Source organism: Fulmarus glacialis, unplaced genomic scaffold, assembly GCF_000690835.1.
Source record: "Fulmarus glacialis isolate BGI_N327 unplaced genomic scaffold, ASM69083v1 scaffold7340, whole genome shotgun sequence".
Taxonomy (NCBI): domain Eukaryota; kingdom Metazoa; phylum Chordata; class Aves; order Procellariiformes; family Procellariidae; genus Fulmarus; species Fulmarus glacialis.
This window is the reverse complement of record NW_009187076.1, coordinates 3,854-18,409: the sequence shown is the minus strand read 5'-3', so window position 1 is coordinate 18,409 and position 14,556 is coordinate 3,854. Positions and strand designations below refer to the sequence as shown.

At 52.9% G+C, this 14,556-nt stretch overlaps 1 protein-coding gene across 1 annotated transcript in view; it reads right to left on the bottom strand.

Moving 5' to 3' along the window:
* LMOD1 (leiomodin 1 (smooth muscle)) overlaps positions 1-14,317 on the bottom strand; it is a 20,383-nt gene extending 6,066 nt beyond the window's left edge. Inside the window, exon 1 of the mRNA XM_009573785.1 lies at positions 14,057-14,317. Coding sequence (XP_009572080.1) covers positions 14,057-14,317 — 261 coding nt within the window. The remainder of the gene's footprint in view (positions 1-14,056) is intronic.
* Positions 14,318-14,556: the final 239 nt, after the last annotated feature.

The following is a 14,556-nucleotide window of genomic DNA, read 5'->3' as shown; positions in this document are numbered from 1 at the left end:
GTCCTACCCCTTCACTCCCCCATACTATCGGAGGGTGGGTGTGAGCGAGCGGCTGCGTGGAGTTTAGTTGCTGGCTGGGGTTAAACCTAGACCCTCCCAGGGCTAGGACAGCACCATGGCTTCACCCAGTGCCTTGAACCCCCAAATCAGAGTCCAGAGACCCTGGTCTGCCTCCTCCTCCAGACGATGCCCCGGCCACGGCGTCTTCCCCAGCCCAGGCCCCGGTGGTGTCCGTGCCGGGGCAGAGTGCGGCTCTGCCTTCCCAGCACGCGACACTGCTGGCCCTCGGGAACTGCTTTTTTGTGGACAGAACTGGCCTGGCTGTGAGCGGGGCAGCCGTGGGGACTGTTTGTACCTGGCGCATAAACAGATGCCATCTGGGACGAGAGAGCTGTTTATTTAGTTAAGAGATTTCTTGGCTCCCCTGCACGGACGTAAACAGGCGACAGAAAGGCATATGCCAGACCCCTACAGAGCCCGTCCACACAGGCCCTCGCTGCTGCAAACCCCAAGGACCAGGGATGGGGCTCCCAGAGGTGCCCCGATGCCAGCACCCCCCTGTCCCCGGGCTGCAGGGAGCAGGTGATGCCACCTCCTCTGGCACTGAGCCGGTGGCCCTTCTCACGTGCCCTGTTCCCAAGGCTGGGATGGTGCAAGGATGCTCAGTGACATCCTGAAGCACCTCGGTGAAGGAAGAGCCACGTCTGCCCTGGCAGGAGGCTGGGCAGGGGGTGTGGGGGGGATGAGGACTCTGCTGCCTCGTCCTGCCCCCCTCACCCATGCCCAACGGTGCCTTTCAAAGGTGTTTGGGGATGTCCCAGGTTGGAGGTTTCTTGCAGGTTCCTGTGAGAAGAGACAGTTGCCCCCCAGGGCTCTGCAGCCCTTCGGTGTCCACAGGCTGAGCACTCCTCAAGTCAGAGCCAGCAGCCTCATCTCCATACCAAGCTCTCCAAAAAGCCTTCTGCTTCCCAGCTCGAGCTCACGCAACTTGACAATGGGGAGCCCTGAGTCTCCCCTAAGCTGCCTGAGCCATCCAAGACCATGCAGAGCAAAGGCTTTGGCCAGGAATGAGCAGATCTTGGAGAAAAGGAGGAAAACCCTGGAGAGGACCTACATCATCTCCCATGCTCAGAGAAGGCAATGGATTTCTCCAAACAAGATGAAACTAGAGTAAAATAAGATGCATAGCAAATCCCTGCTTAGCAAAGCTGCTGTAGCAAGTGCTGGGAATGTCTTGTTATCACATCATTAGTGCTGTTCTCATTAAAGCTTCCATCCACAGATGTGTTGCCACATTTCCAGGTGCCGTGGCGTGGGGCAGGTCTGCGGGAAGGAGGGGACTGGAGCCAGACAGCAGGACGTGGGAAAGCAGCTGGGGGAAAAGGAGCTGCCCCCGGGCAGAGGAAAAAGGGAAGGCAATGGACGTGCAGTGACTGGCTGCGGGTGTTACTGCCACCGCGGGCAGCTTTTGCAGGATCACGTGCGTCCAGCAAATTTGGTATGTGCTGAAAAGATCCTGTCAAAGAGGTGCAAGTTGTTGCAGAAAGTGCTGGCTGGTAGCAAGAGGTAAGAGGTGTTCAAGCTGTTTCATTTCATGCAGATGGGGCAAGAGCTGCCTTGATCATGGCACCCCGTCCCTGCTGGGGAAGGCCCTCTGCAAGCGCCTGGCTCCATCAGCAGCAGGAGAAGGGGAGGAATCAGGAGCAAAAAATTCCAGGCAAGAAATCAGATCTGTGTTTCTAAAACCAAGGGTCACTCTTACCCATCTGTCACTGCCTGCACGAGACTCTCCATCCCTTGGTGGAGACTGGGGACATCTCTAAAGCCAGGTCAGAAGCTGCTCTTGGCCCTGCCCGAGGCCACGCGTGTGGCCAGGAGGGAGCGTGCCTTCACACCCATTCCCGGGCTCTCGGTGTGCCCCACCACCCCGGCTCCACTGCAGGTGCCAGCCCCGGGTGGTGACACTGGCGCAAGCTCTGCTCACTGGTGACACTGCAGAAGTCCTCACCTCTGGGCTGGAAATGAAGCACGTTGCTCCAGCTCTTGGTGCTCGGCAGAGGAGCTGCATTGCAGGATGATGCAGAAGAAGAGAGAGAAATGCATCCTTCCCCCTGGTCTTGAAACCCTGGCTGTCCCCGCAGCCAGCAGCGCACCTTCTCCTGCACTCCAGGCCACCAGCCAGGTTGCCTCCATCTGCAGCGGCCAGCGCCAGCCCTGTACCCTCTCCATTGCCATCTTGAGTCCTTGCCTGCTCGCTCCTCTCTGCCGCGCTGACATATTTACCTTGGATACCTAGAAACCAGTGCCACTGCACCCCCTCCTGTGCCATTCCCTCTGCTGCGAGCACGATTATTAGGGGAATATTTTTACACAGCGTGTCAGACCTTTAAAAATAAGCCTAATGAAAACAGCCTGGTACTTGGCTGATTAATCACCAGTGTTTTGATGAACTGAAATGCCTTCCCGTTTCCTCTAAATAGACTAAAATGAGCATTGCCATTGCTTGTTAGCATTTGTAACCCTCAAACCCACTCAGATGTTTCCTTAAAAGGCAAAGGAGAATGGGAACTTCTTGCCTGGAATCCAAGCGTTCGCAGCACCGCTCCGGATGCTAAGCAAGGGATGGGGATGGAGCACCCGGCCGAGCCGGGGACGGCTGGGAGCAGAGCAGGGCAGAGGGGCTGCCGAGATCTGCTGCGGGTGGTGGGGATGTGATGGTGGAGCGAGGTTCTCGCCTCCTGCCCTGAAAGCCCCGCAGCTCGTTTTGGGGTAGAAAATCGCTGCTTGGGTGGTAGGTATCAATCTGGCTGTTTGCTCAGCACAGTGAATGAGAGCTGGTCACCCTGCTGTGCCCACCGGCAGGTTTCTAAGTGAAAGGAGAACACGCTGGAGAGGAAAGGGACTCGCAAAACCTGTACTCAAGCTGGAAGGAAGATGGGCATTTTGTGGCCTGGCTGCTGCTCTTATGTCAGTCCCTGGCAGAGGGGACATATGCAAATGCATTTGTAGAAGAAATGTTTTGTCTTTGGAAGGGGCCAGCTTTCACCAGCCTGCAGTTACCTTCAGAGGTATGTCCTGGGAAGAGTCCCTCATGGCCCAGATTACCAGGCTGAACATACTGCTCCACCACACCGGCCATGTGCTTGGCTCAGCTAAAGAACAAGACGTAAGGATGGAAACCTTGGGGGGCATGTGCTGCTGAGCAGCTCCGTGTTGGCTCTGGGGAGCCGTGCCCCATCTGGGTTCAAGGAGGACTTGGCTGAAAGGGGGAAGCCAGAAGAGCCCAGGATGGCTCCTCCGTGAGGGTCACTGCTGGGGGCACGTGGCACACCGCACCCCGGGAGGAAATGGGACTGTCAGCAAAAGATCTCAGGGCCAAACCTGCACCTGCAGTTCATGTTAAAATGGCTCCAGAAATAGTGAACTCAACCTGCAGGCTTGACACTGGTTTGCTCTCTAATGTCACCTGCAGCTCTGGTGGCCTCTGGAAGCCAACTGTGAGATATCATCCCCCAGCTGTAAGACATCATCCTCCAGCTGGTATGAGAGCATCAAGAGCACAAGAGGGGAAGCCTGAGCCAGGATCAGGCCCACTCCAACCATCAGCATCGCGGGAAAATCCGGGGTCAGCTCCAACGTGGCTGATGGCTCCAGCTGCTGCTCGCTGTGGATGGCAACGGGGACATGGGCTTCACACACACCCGAGCAGAGGGGCACGGTCCTCGCCTGTGTGCAGCCATGGGGACATCTGTTCTTGAGGAATATGTTCTTGGGAAAACATGGAGCAAAGCGAGAGGCAAATGTTGGCACCTTCAGAAACTGCCCACGCGTGGAAACGGCACCTACTTAGCTAAGTCGGTTGAGCTGCATGTCCGCTTGTAGGCACAAGTCTTGTGCTTACACTCTTGCAAGCACCAAGGAGTTATCACCGCTTGTAACCGAACTGCCCTGCACCAGTGCATGGCCCTCCTAAACCAAGATGCAGACGTCTGCTGAAGGACAACTGGATCAGCTGAACTTAATTAATCCAGCAATTATTTCAGCCACAGGGGGTAATTTCTGCATGTACGCTGGAGCCCACTGGAGCCCATGAATCTTCTCCTCGCGACTCACTGCCTCCCTCCTCTCCAGCAACTCCACCAGCAGAGCTGTTTCGGCGTGCTGGCTGCCTGGCACGTGGCTTTTACCCCCAACAGACACTCTCCACCCAGAGCCATGCTCCTTGCAAACCAACCAGAATCCCTCCAGAGATGTAGGGATGGGGGATAAAGTCCAGGCCAGGAGACTGTCCCTTTCTCCAGGCCTCTGCTGGGATAATAAATTTCTCCCACAGCCAACAGGATATTTTCCAGTTCATCTCTTGACAGGGCATGGCTCAGGCAACAGGGACCCACCAGCAAAGCTCCATCGGTCCCACACAAACCCTAGGTGACGGAGGGACTTTTGGAGGTGGGAGAGCTGGGAAGTGGGGAAGCCCCGGGGACGAGGGGAGATCTCTGAGAGACAGAGAGACAGCTCGCTAAAAACTGTCGGTCAGCTGGGGGCTCCCAGGCCAGACTGGCAAGGGAAGGAAGCTGGGTTTGGTTGTTTGAAGTAGGGGGTTTAGGCATAGTTACAGATCCATAACTAACGAGCCAATCTGGTATCACTGCCTGAGGGGTTTCAGTCTGTCCTACACATGCTACCGAGTCCTACAAAGGTCTCCAGAGCCACGATGAGACTCTGAGATCGAACCCACAGCTCTAACCTTGAGCATTTGCATCATCCTCTGGAGACACCTACCTAGCTGCGTGGGTTCTAAAGGAGCCCCAATGTCCCCTCTGTCCTGCCCAGCTACCCCGAATCCCAGCCAGAGACTGTGAGTGAGGCACCAGCATCCCACCACCCCTCAGTGTGACCGTGGGTGAAGGGGGCTGAGGAGGCTGGGCACAAGACACACAAGAGCTCCCAGGGGACAGGGATGTCCCCCGAGACTGTCCCACTGCATGGAGAAGTCCCTTGAGGTGACCAGTGGGCAAAGGCAGGTTGTTTTGCACTTGACGTTCCTGGGTATTTGGGTACCCGCTGCCATTATGCTCTAGGCATGTGAGAGGGTTGCCAAGCTAAACCACAACAAGCTGGCCAAGCTGCTCCTTTCCTCCATTCCTCAGCCAGTTTTCAGTAACTCAGGGACAACTCAGAGCCAAGGACATTCCTGGAAAAAATGCTGTGTCCTTGGCCGAGTCCTGAGAGCTACTAAACCTGGATTGCCAGAGACTACCGGAGGAAGTGGGACCGCAAGGCTTCTGCTGACCCTGCTTGCCCAGGACAGCCGAGTCCATGTCTATGCAACACCCACCCACTCACACGGGGATCTGGCATTGCTTTACCCGCAGCAGTGCCAGGGTAACCCTCCTGGTCCTTAGCTAAGAGCAAACATCACCGGCCGGTGTTGTGAGATACCCTGCTCGCACCCCCCGTACGCCCCGCAGAGCTCTGGCCCCGACGGGGTCCCTGGTAGGACCATTCCCAGGCAGCAAAGAGTTTCTCTCTTGGCACGTTTGGATTCTTTTGGCATGAAGCAAGGGTGAAAGGACCTTGGCTTCCAGCACTGGGACACACACAGACCTAGCATGACCCCCTGGCCATGCTCTATGTGCTGAAGCCCAGAGCGATGTAAACAACTTCTTGCCCTGTCCCGCCTCAGCTATTACTCTGTTATTCTAACAAGGAACTCAGTTATTCCCCTTCCCTTCTGCTCAGACCTTTCTGGCCCCAAATATCACTGGGTGATATCACTCTTTGCACTTCTCAGGCCAATGTTTTTAAAAACATCCTCCTTCTGAGATGCAACGCTGTTCTCCAGAGACTGAACAACTTCAGGCCCTGACTTATGTCTTACTTTGCCTTCATTGCTGAGTTAAGGCCGATAACAAATGTTTCAACTGGGTTTCCTTTAATAGAATAGCTCCAGCCCTTCCACAGTGACATGCAGCCATTTTCCAGAAAGCCCTTTAAGCCACTGGATACTCTGCAAATGGAAACTTTAGCTTCTCTAAGAAAATCTGGTTTCAGAAGTTGGGGATTTTCTCTTTTATCCATTGTATTCCCAGCTCCTTCTCCTGGCACTGCCATGGCTGAACTGGATATTCCCAAGATGAGACCTTTTCTCTGATCGCCTCCTCTTTGGCAGAGGTTGCAAAGGGTAGTGAACGTCAGCGATTCACACCACAGCCACCTCAAGGCTGGATTTCTGCCCAGTGCACTTTCTGTGGGCAGCCCACGAAGAGCATTCCTCAGATTTTTAGGAACAGAAGAACTGCAATTCAGCTCTAGCGAGTCTTAAATCCTGTCTCCCATCCTCTGCATCATGGGGGACTGGATGCTTGAGAAGCAGGACTCTGGCTCCCAGCCTCCTGGGACTACATGGAAAGCATCTCCAGGCCCCTTGCTGGTGGAGGTCTCCATGGGTCCCATTGGCCAGCCCCTGGGATCATCACAGACACCCCATGGCATCACCGGTGGCCGCAGGCACCCAGTGTGGGAGGATGAATCAAGGCCTTTGAAGTAGATGAGATGAGCCCCAGCACGTGCCTACCTGCCAAAATCAGAGAGCAGGTTTGCTGTTCAAAACCCTTGAATAGCTTATGAGAAACAGGAGCACTGGCTCTTTGGGCTCCTACACCACGTGGGAGCTGTAGCCCAGAACACAGCACTTAATGAGATAAAGCAGGGCATGCCAGGAGTTACGATCTCTTAGAAACTGAAGATCTTCCCTGAAAGGATGCAAACTGCAGGTCCCTTTCTGCTGCGGGCAGCTCTCATGGCTCTGTGGGTGCTGGTTCCCGGGCCGGGCATGTCCGCCTTCTGCCATGGTCCCCCTGCCAGGAGGCAGGACTGCTCGGAGCCCTCGGCAGCATCCGGCAGGTCTTGGTGTAAATCCTGACCCAAATATCGTGTCTCAGCCTTGGGCTACTCAACCCAACGTCAACGGGCTGCACGCACCAGAACACCTCTGAGACCCTGGGCTGCCACCTCTCCTGTTGCATTTCTGCAGCTCTTGTTCCTGCCTGTTTTCAACCTTGTTTGCACTGTGCTCTGGGCAGAGGAAAAGTCTGAGCAGGACTCATGTGGCTGGCCCGCTGCCGTTGCCGCTATCCACGCCATGACTTCAGAACAAGTGCCCTGATATCTCCTCCCCTGCGAAGTGAGATCCTCTCGCTCCACCGTGCTGCAATTCCCACCACGGCAAAGGGTGGGCTTGAGCGACACGACCGGTTAATCCCAGCGTCCTGCTGGGAGCTGAGTCACTGAGACTGTTTTAGTATGCAAATGATGTCATAACGCTGTGAAAGAAAGTGATACGTAAAGGATCCCAGCTCTTTTCCTCCTCTGTATGTCTATTTATCTGTTCAACATAAACAGATAATAAACCTCCCTGTCTGTGGCAGCTCGGCCCATATAAGCTAAACACTCCAAGCATTTCCATGGATTTATCTGCATCCCAGTTGTGGTTTATGTAAATATAGAACTCAAGTTTTTACTCTTGTTTTTTTCAGACTGACTAGAAATTCAGCTTTTTTTCCCGCTTGTGCCCTTAGATGGACCGCGTATCTCCCGGACAGAGTGTGCCTTCAACGTGACCTACGAGTCGCTGGAACGCTTTGTGCTGCCACTCACCCTGGTCACAGCAAAACAAGGTTTCTGCCACTGTTTCCCAACGGTGTTACAAAACCACCGATCTGGCTGTGAGATTCCTTCTCACACCGTTTGTTCAGAAATGCAGTTCAAACCTGGGTGCGTTGCCACCTCGCTTGCTTCAGCTGTTCTCTACACTGCAGATCCTTCAGTATCTGTCACGGGATCGTTCCTGCTTCTCTTTGCGCCTTGGAGGTCTGTTTTATCGTCTGTTGCTAGCTGACAGCTCTGGCTTCTGATGCTCATCCTTCTTGTTACAGGGCTGGTACGTTTTCAGAAATGAAGAACGAAACATCCGAGCGCAGACAACGGCAGTTTTCATTTTTGAACAACTAAAGGTGACAAATAAAAGGGGTCTCGTGGATGGGCTGTTCTGCAGCACGCTGGAGAGGCCACAAAGCAGAGACCATCTGTGGCCTCCTTTAAGGACCAAATAGGAACGACTCAATACCTTTGGTTTCTTTCAAAATGTGTGACTATTTTGGATATCCCTGGCTATCGTCTGCGGGAGTAACGCAAAGACCAGGGAGCCACCAGCTCCATTTCCACTCTGTGTGTTGGTGGAAGGACCCACACCTTCGTCCCTTGCCCACCCCAGCATGAGCTGGGTGCTGCTGGAGAAGCACGAGGAGAAAGGACGCCCCAGTGTCACCCACCCCTTACACATCTTTTGGAGGCCGGGAGCTGGGCAGAACAATAACACGTTCTAATGAGGGAAAAGCAGGCACCCAGACTGCTAGAGACCTGCCCAGGACATGGTTAAAAGAAAGGAAAGTGCTGGGAATTGGTGAAGACTCTTGGAAGAGAGAAGGAACAGTCTTGGCATGTCGACAGAACTGGCTGATAAACAGAAGAGCAGAGTTTAAATACATATGTGTTAGTCACAGACTGGTAAGATGCTTAAAGAATGATACAACCGCTTCTTTTCCCTCGTTTACAATTTCCCTTGAGTCTGTCCCAGCTATTTAAATGTGGAGCTTGTTTTTCCTCCAGATATTTTCACGAAAAGATGACAAGCTTTGAGGATTAATAAGAAATTTAAATACTAAATTGTTTTTCCATGGTCTTGAAGAAGGACTCATTGGTAGGGATCTTCACATTTCATGCTATCTCGCTCCACATATAGCCACCAGTAACTGGATTAAATACCACCCAGCAGCAAGCGCCAAGCCTACACGCACACACCCCAGTAAGTTAGAAAGGAAGGCAGGACTTTTTACAAAACCTTCCCAAGGAGTTTTGTAGTCCTTATCTGTGGCAATAGGACCTGCTGTCCCCTGGCACCAGCATCCCTCAAATATGCTGCATTTGGATTAAGTAAACTCCTTCCAAGGTCACTGCTTTCCCTCTGCATCAAAACCTGGCCACGAGGAATGGTGTCCCACCACTCGCTGTATGCAGCCTACAGCGAATAGCGCTTGGGGACACAAGGATGTCCCCAGGAGCACCGAGCCAGGCAAAGCAGCCTGCAGGGATAAGGATGCATGGACCTGGAACAGGAGGGTGTCTTGTCTGCGCAGGAGTGCGCGTGGGGAGTGGGACATCCAAGAGGAAGGGGAAAGGTGTTGGAAGACACTTGCCTGAGCCACCTCAACTTCTCATGTGGGAAGGATGTTAAACCTTCAGGAGACAAAAATGCAGGGACCATCTGCACTATGCACAGCCAGCCCTGCCTGTGCACAGCTGCCCTGGCATCCAAAGTCTCCTATTCAGAGCCTTCTCCTCCAAGAAGTTGGTCCTTAGGCTCACATGGAGAGAGACATCCACCATGTGTGCAAGCATCTTGCTAAAAGAAGTGGTTTTGTGGCCCTGGAATGAATCCCCTCCATCAGTAGGATAATGCCCCCACATGCAATTTCCCTGCATTTTCCCAGCCATCCCTGCTTGGAGCAGCATGAAATCAGTGCAGCCCTATTGGGAGGCAGGACTGGGGACTCTGATGGGACTGGGACATCCAGGCGTCCTCTCCTTACAGGTGAAGTTGAGGGAAGGAGGCTCCATCCATTCCCAGGGAAGGTGGTGGTGCTGGAGAAGGAGAGCACAAGGAGGGGCTGCCTCTGCTCAGTTTTTTGGAGCCACCTGGGCCCTGCGGTGAGGCCAGGTGGGAATCCAAGGAGAGCCAAGAACAGCGGCAGGTGGATTTTGAGGCATGATTTGAAAAGTAAAACCTGCTATGGGTATGGCAACTGCTTAGGAGCACTCGTCCACCAAACCACCTGGTCCCACAGCACGCAAGGAGTGGTGGTCCTTCCCACGGGGTACCTCTTCTCAGCCAGGTCCCTCCCGGCAAAGGTACCCCTGAGGCGGTTTAGGAGTGACCGAATGCCAATGGGAAAGATGGGGGTATCTCCAGGGTGTTTATCATAGTGCTATATGCATAGATACATGCTTTTTAAAGAAGACGTCACCAACAGCAGAGGAAGAACTGGACAAAACCAGAGTGGCTCTCACAAAACCCATCTCCTTGTACAGCTCAGCTGTCAGAGAAACCCGTCCCGCAGAGACACCCGCATTGAGCCTCCATCCCCCGGCACAAACAGCTTTTCCTCTTTTAAAGAGAAATCCCAGGAATGATACAAAGATTTCAAGTGATATCAAGTCAGCTGTGTTCCCAGGTAAATCACCCTTTAGAAAATGCCACTGCTTCAGCTTTACAGCATGTTTCTAACCTAGATTCCTCTCTCATTATGTCTTTGCCCGCTACAGCAAAGAGCCACGAGCTACTAGAAATCATCTCTTCATTATCTACTTGTGCATATTAGTTTAACTTTGGCTCCCTTGATACATGGACCTACAAGGCAGCCTTGTTGAGCACATCCGAAGAGAGGCACTGTCTCAAGCCCCACTGTTGAACTTGGGGTATACTTTTACTCGCTAGCAATATAAAATGAAGATTAATTAATTAATGTATCACCAAGACGTGAATTTGGCTCCCCAGTGCGGAGAAGTTAGGGCAAAGCTCACATCTATTTTGGGCTGTTTATAAACTGCTTCCTAGTTACCCAAGTTTGCCCTTTTCATCGCTAAGAAGACGTGTTATTATGTAGTTACAATATTTCTAAATATACCCACTCCTCCCAATATTTAGAAGGGAATGGGGGTGCCTGGAGCCAGTCCAAGAACAGAGCAATGACTGCAAGAAGAACTGTGAGATGGGCAGAAACGGAATCTTTCCCTTTAAAATATGCTATTTTGCACCTTGGAGAAGTTCCTGCACATCCCAGCTAACAGACAACATCCCACCAGCAACTGCACAAAGAAGGATGGAAGGAGGGAAGAGGAAAAATAGGTGGGGAGAGAGGAGTGCAGCAGCTTGGGTCAGCGTGCTGCCAGCCCCGCGCGGACGCTGCCCTGTCCCGGTCCTGGCAGGCTGCGGGGAGCTGGAGCGGCCGTTTCACCGCGGGGGCTGCGACCCAGACACCTCCCAGTTTTGCAAAATGAGTTTTAGCAACAAAAATACAGCCTGAGGTGCCACTGCGGAGCTGGCCTAGGAACTCCCTAATATTTTCTATCCTCAGTGCCTTCGTGCAAGGCGACTACAGACCTATAAACTCTCTTTAGTTCAAGGACAAGAATCTAACCTCCTGTCCCTCCTTACTGAAGAGACATCACAGACGCAAGATAACATCTTCCAGATGTTCAGAGGGCCAGTCCCACTGGAAGGACCTCCCATTCCATCCCTGTCCTCGCGCCCTTGCTTCCCTCCCATGCTCACGCGTCTGCTTCTTGCTCGCAAAGGCTTTGCTCGATGCGTTTAGGGATGCCAGGCGCTGCGTGGGTTTGTGATGCACAATGCTGGGAGGCGTCAAGGGAGGGAGGCTGGGACGGACATTGACGGGGTGATGCCCGCACTCGGCTCGGGGAATGCCATCCCCCATGGGTGTGCAGCCACAATGCCTGTGTTGGCAGGCACAAGTGCTCTGCTGCCTGCTGCAATGTGAAATCCACTGATAGGAGAGAGCGATTTGTCATCACAGGCCTCAGTGCTCTGAGCAGGGTGAGAGCTCAGGAGCCACCTGGGATGCTCTGGATGGCTCCGTGTTCTCACTCCATCCCGCAGCAAAACACAGCCCTGAGGCTTCCTCGGATGGAGGGAACCATCAGCTTCCTGGCATGGTTTCTGCAATTGCTTCTGCGGTCTAATGATTCCATCCCATCCCATCCCATCCCATCCCATCCCGTCCTCGTGCCCCATGGTGGTGGAGCAACGGCCCTACTCCACCACCGGCACGGGCTGACCTGCCAGCACTGCGAGCTGGCATTTTCTGGGTGCTAATCCCAGGTCCTAACAATGCCAAGGAGGAAGGGGTGGAGGATATTTTTTTCTTGGCCTCCAGGGATTGAAATAGAAGAACAAAGTCAGTTCTACCATATCCAGTTACTGCAATGCAATCTAACTGGGCCAGTTTCACTGACAAATTTGACGAGCAGCCAACTTGCTTTGTCTTCCACGGCCCAAAGCTACTGAAGTTCAAAGGAGAGCACAACGAGCACTTTTCTCAGGACCTCCCCGGAGCTGTACAGCCTCTCCCGGGGCGCCTCTCCTCCCCGCGCCATCCCTTGCCACCGTCCTGAGTCCTCTCCCGTAGCTCACAGACACAGACATACTCACAGGCATCTTCCAAATAACGTAGTGTTTAACCAGACAACTTCCCAGCTCTCTTTTTCTGAAAACCACAAATTCCCTCCCTTCCTCCTGATCATGGACACTTCCCTACCCCAATTCCCAGTCGACTCCTCATCTTCCCACGGTTAAAAACAAAATAGCATCACTAGTGAGGCCGAACACAAGAATCCCCCCTGCCTCAAAAAGCAGCTTTTTAAGGGTCAGCTCTCAGTGCTGGCTGCAAGCCGGGATCACCTGCAAACTCCTGCAGCGTCACTGGGATAAGTGGTCCCACATAACAGCATTTCTCTTTCCAGGCAGGTTTGTTCTGCAGCACCTGCAGTTCCCCACCATGGGGAAATTTTCCACCAGCCCAGTGGTGGGAAAATAAACCCAGCGATCTCATGGCGAGGGGCACGGCGCTTTCTGTCCCCCAGCCCACGCCAAACGCCACATATAGAAGGTGAAGGCTGTGAGTGCCTTGTCCTCGCAGCCAGAGGAAAGCTCCCAGGCGGCGCAAGCCCAAGCTTGGAGAGGGGTGAGGGGAACTGTTTAACCCCTTGTTCAGGTCTCCAAAATAAACCTTCATTTATTTCTCCTATAGCTGCAATTTTCATCTTTTTCTCCCAGTTTTCTCCCAGGCCCTGGTCAGGGGAGGACCCTCCTGTAATAAACTCTGTACATAGCCATAATGAGCTAATTTCAAGTGCTCACGGGCTAGTTAGAGCTCAATTACTCAGCTGGGAGATCCCGGGTACTGCTGGGTGACCTGGAATAGATAAGGAATCGGAGACAGAGCCGTCTCTTAAGAGCGGTATCCACATAAGCCTCTGCTCTGCTTACACTGCTGATACTCCTCAGCCCTGTCCTGTCACAGCAGATGCGAATCCAGCCTGGGACTTGAAATTTGCTCGTGACTACACAGATAAATAGCTGAAGATTCTCCTTCTTTCACTTTCTGGCTCAGCCTGCCGTGAAAAACTAAGGAAACCAAATGGTTCCCAGCCGCCCACGCACGAAGCACATACCAAATATTCTTAGTGCAGAGGTTAATAAATGTTACAGAGAAGGGGGATTGGCTCCCACTAAGGCAAGGCACAAAAAGATGAGAGGGACTGGCACGAAGCTTTCTAGCTCAAAGCAAGCTATTAAAAGATTTGCCAGGTGAAAAGAAGGAGATAAATGTACCCAAATCAAAATAAAAGAATGGATTTTAACTGAACAATAAACACGAAACAAGCAGCTTGGGGCAAAACCTGCTTCTCGGGGCGATTTCCACAAAGCAGCAAACTTTTTTTATTCCACAAGAACCAGAGACTGTTTAAGCTTTTGCACAAGTGGAACCAAAGGGACTGAGAGTCCAGAGATCTCCAAAGCATAAAAAACAGGAAGAAAAAGAAACGCAGCCCAAGGGATCGCTGTCACTGCACCGGCCCCTCCAGCCACCTTCTGGGAGTACCATCTCTGCTCCCAGCCCTGCCAAAGGATGTTAGAGCAGAGGCAGAGAGAAAATCCCTGGCACCAGCACAGGTTTTGGCTTTGTGAGTAACACCGGGATTTCATTAAATACCCTGTTCCCTCCCGGAGTGCCTGGGCCTCCCTGCTTCGCTCCTCTGGTTTCTACATGACAGCTACTCCTCTTTAGCAAGCACGGCATGCCTTTCTTGGGGTTCATGTTTTCCGTCTCGTCCCCTAAAACAGCCCAGCGGAGTTCACAGGTATGCCCCTGCATTTTTCATAGAAACAGCTCAAGCGTGGGGAGATGTGACTTACGTCTACTGAGTGTTCCCTCTGAATAAGTTTCCTGGTCTCCTTTTCGCAGTGATTGAGCATTGTGTCGCAGTTTTGCGGGCCAGGTGGGGAATTTTCTGTTTGGTTTTTCTGACTGAGCTCCAGAGGGATGCTTCCATCTGGATCCACCACATCCAGCTCCTTTTCCAGCTCTTCCATCTCCTCTGGAGACAGAGTAGACAACAAACTGTCAATATCTGGATCTTCACTAACTTGTCGCCGATATTTGGCCACTTTGGACATCTTGGCTCGCTGGCGAGACACGGTTGCGGTGGTGTGTGGTACCCAAGGAAGGAGAAAAAAAAAAAAGAAGCCGAAGCTCCAACAGTGCTTCCCCCAGCAGCAGCAGGTGCTGAAGTGTTAAATCTCAGCAGCTCTCAAACGCTGCAGCCCGGGATATAGTAGTTATAAGAAGGGGACACCCCTTGGTCCAAGAGTTGGCCAATAACAGGATCCAGCCGCGATTTCGGGTGCTGGGAAGC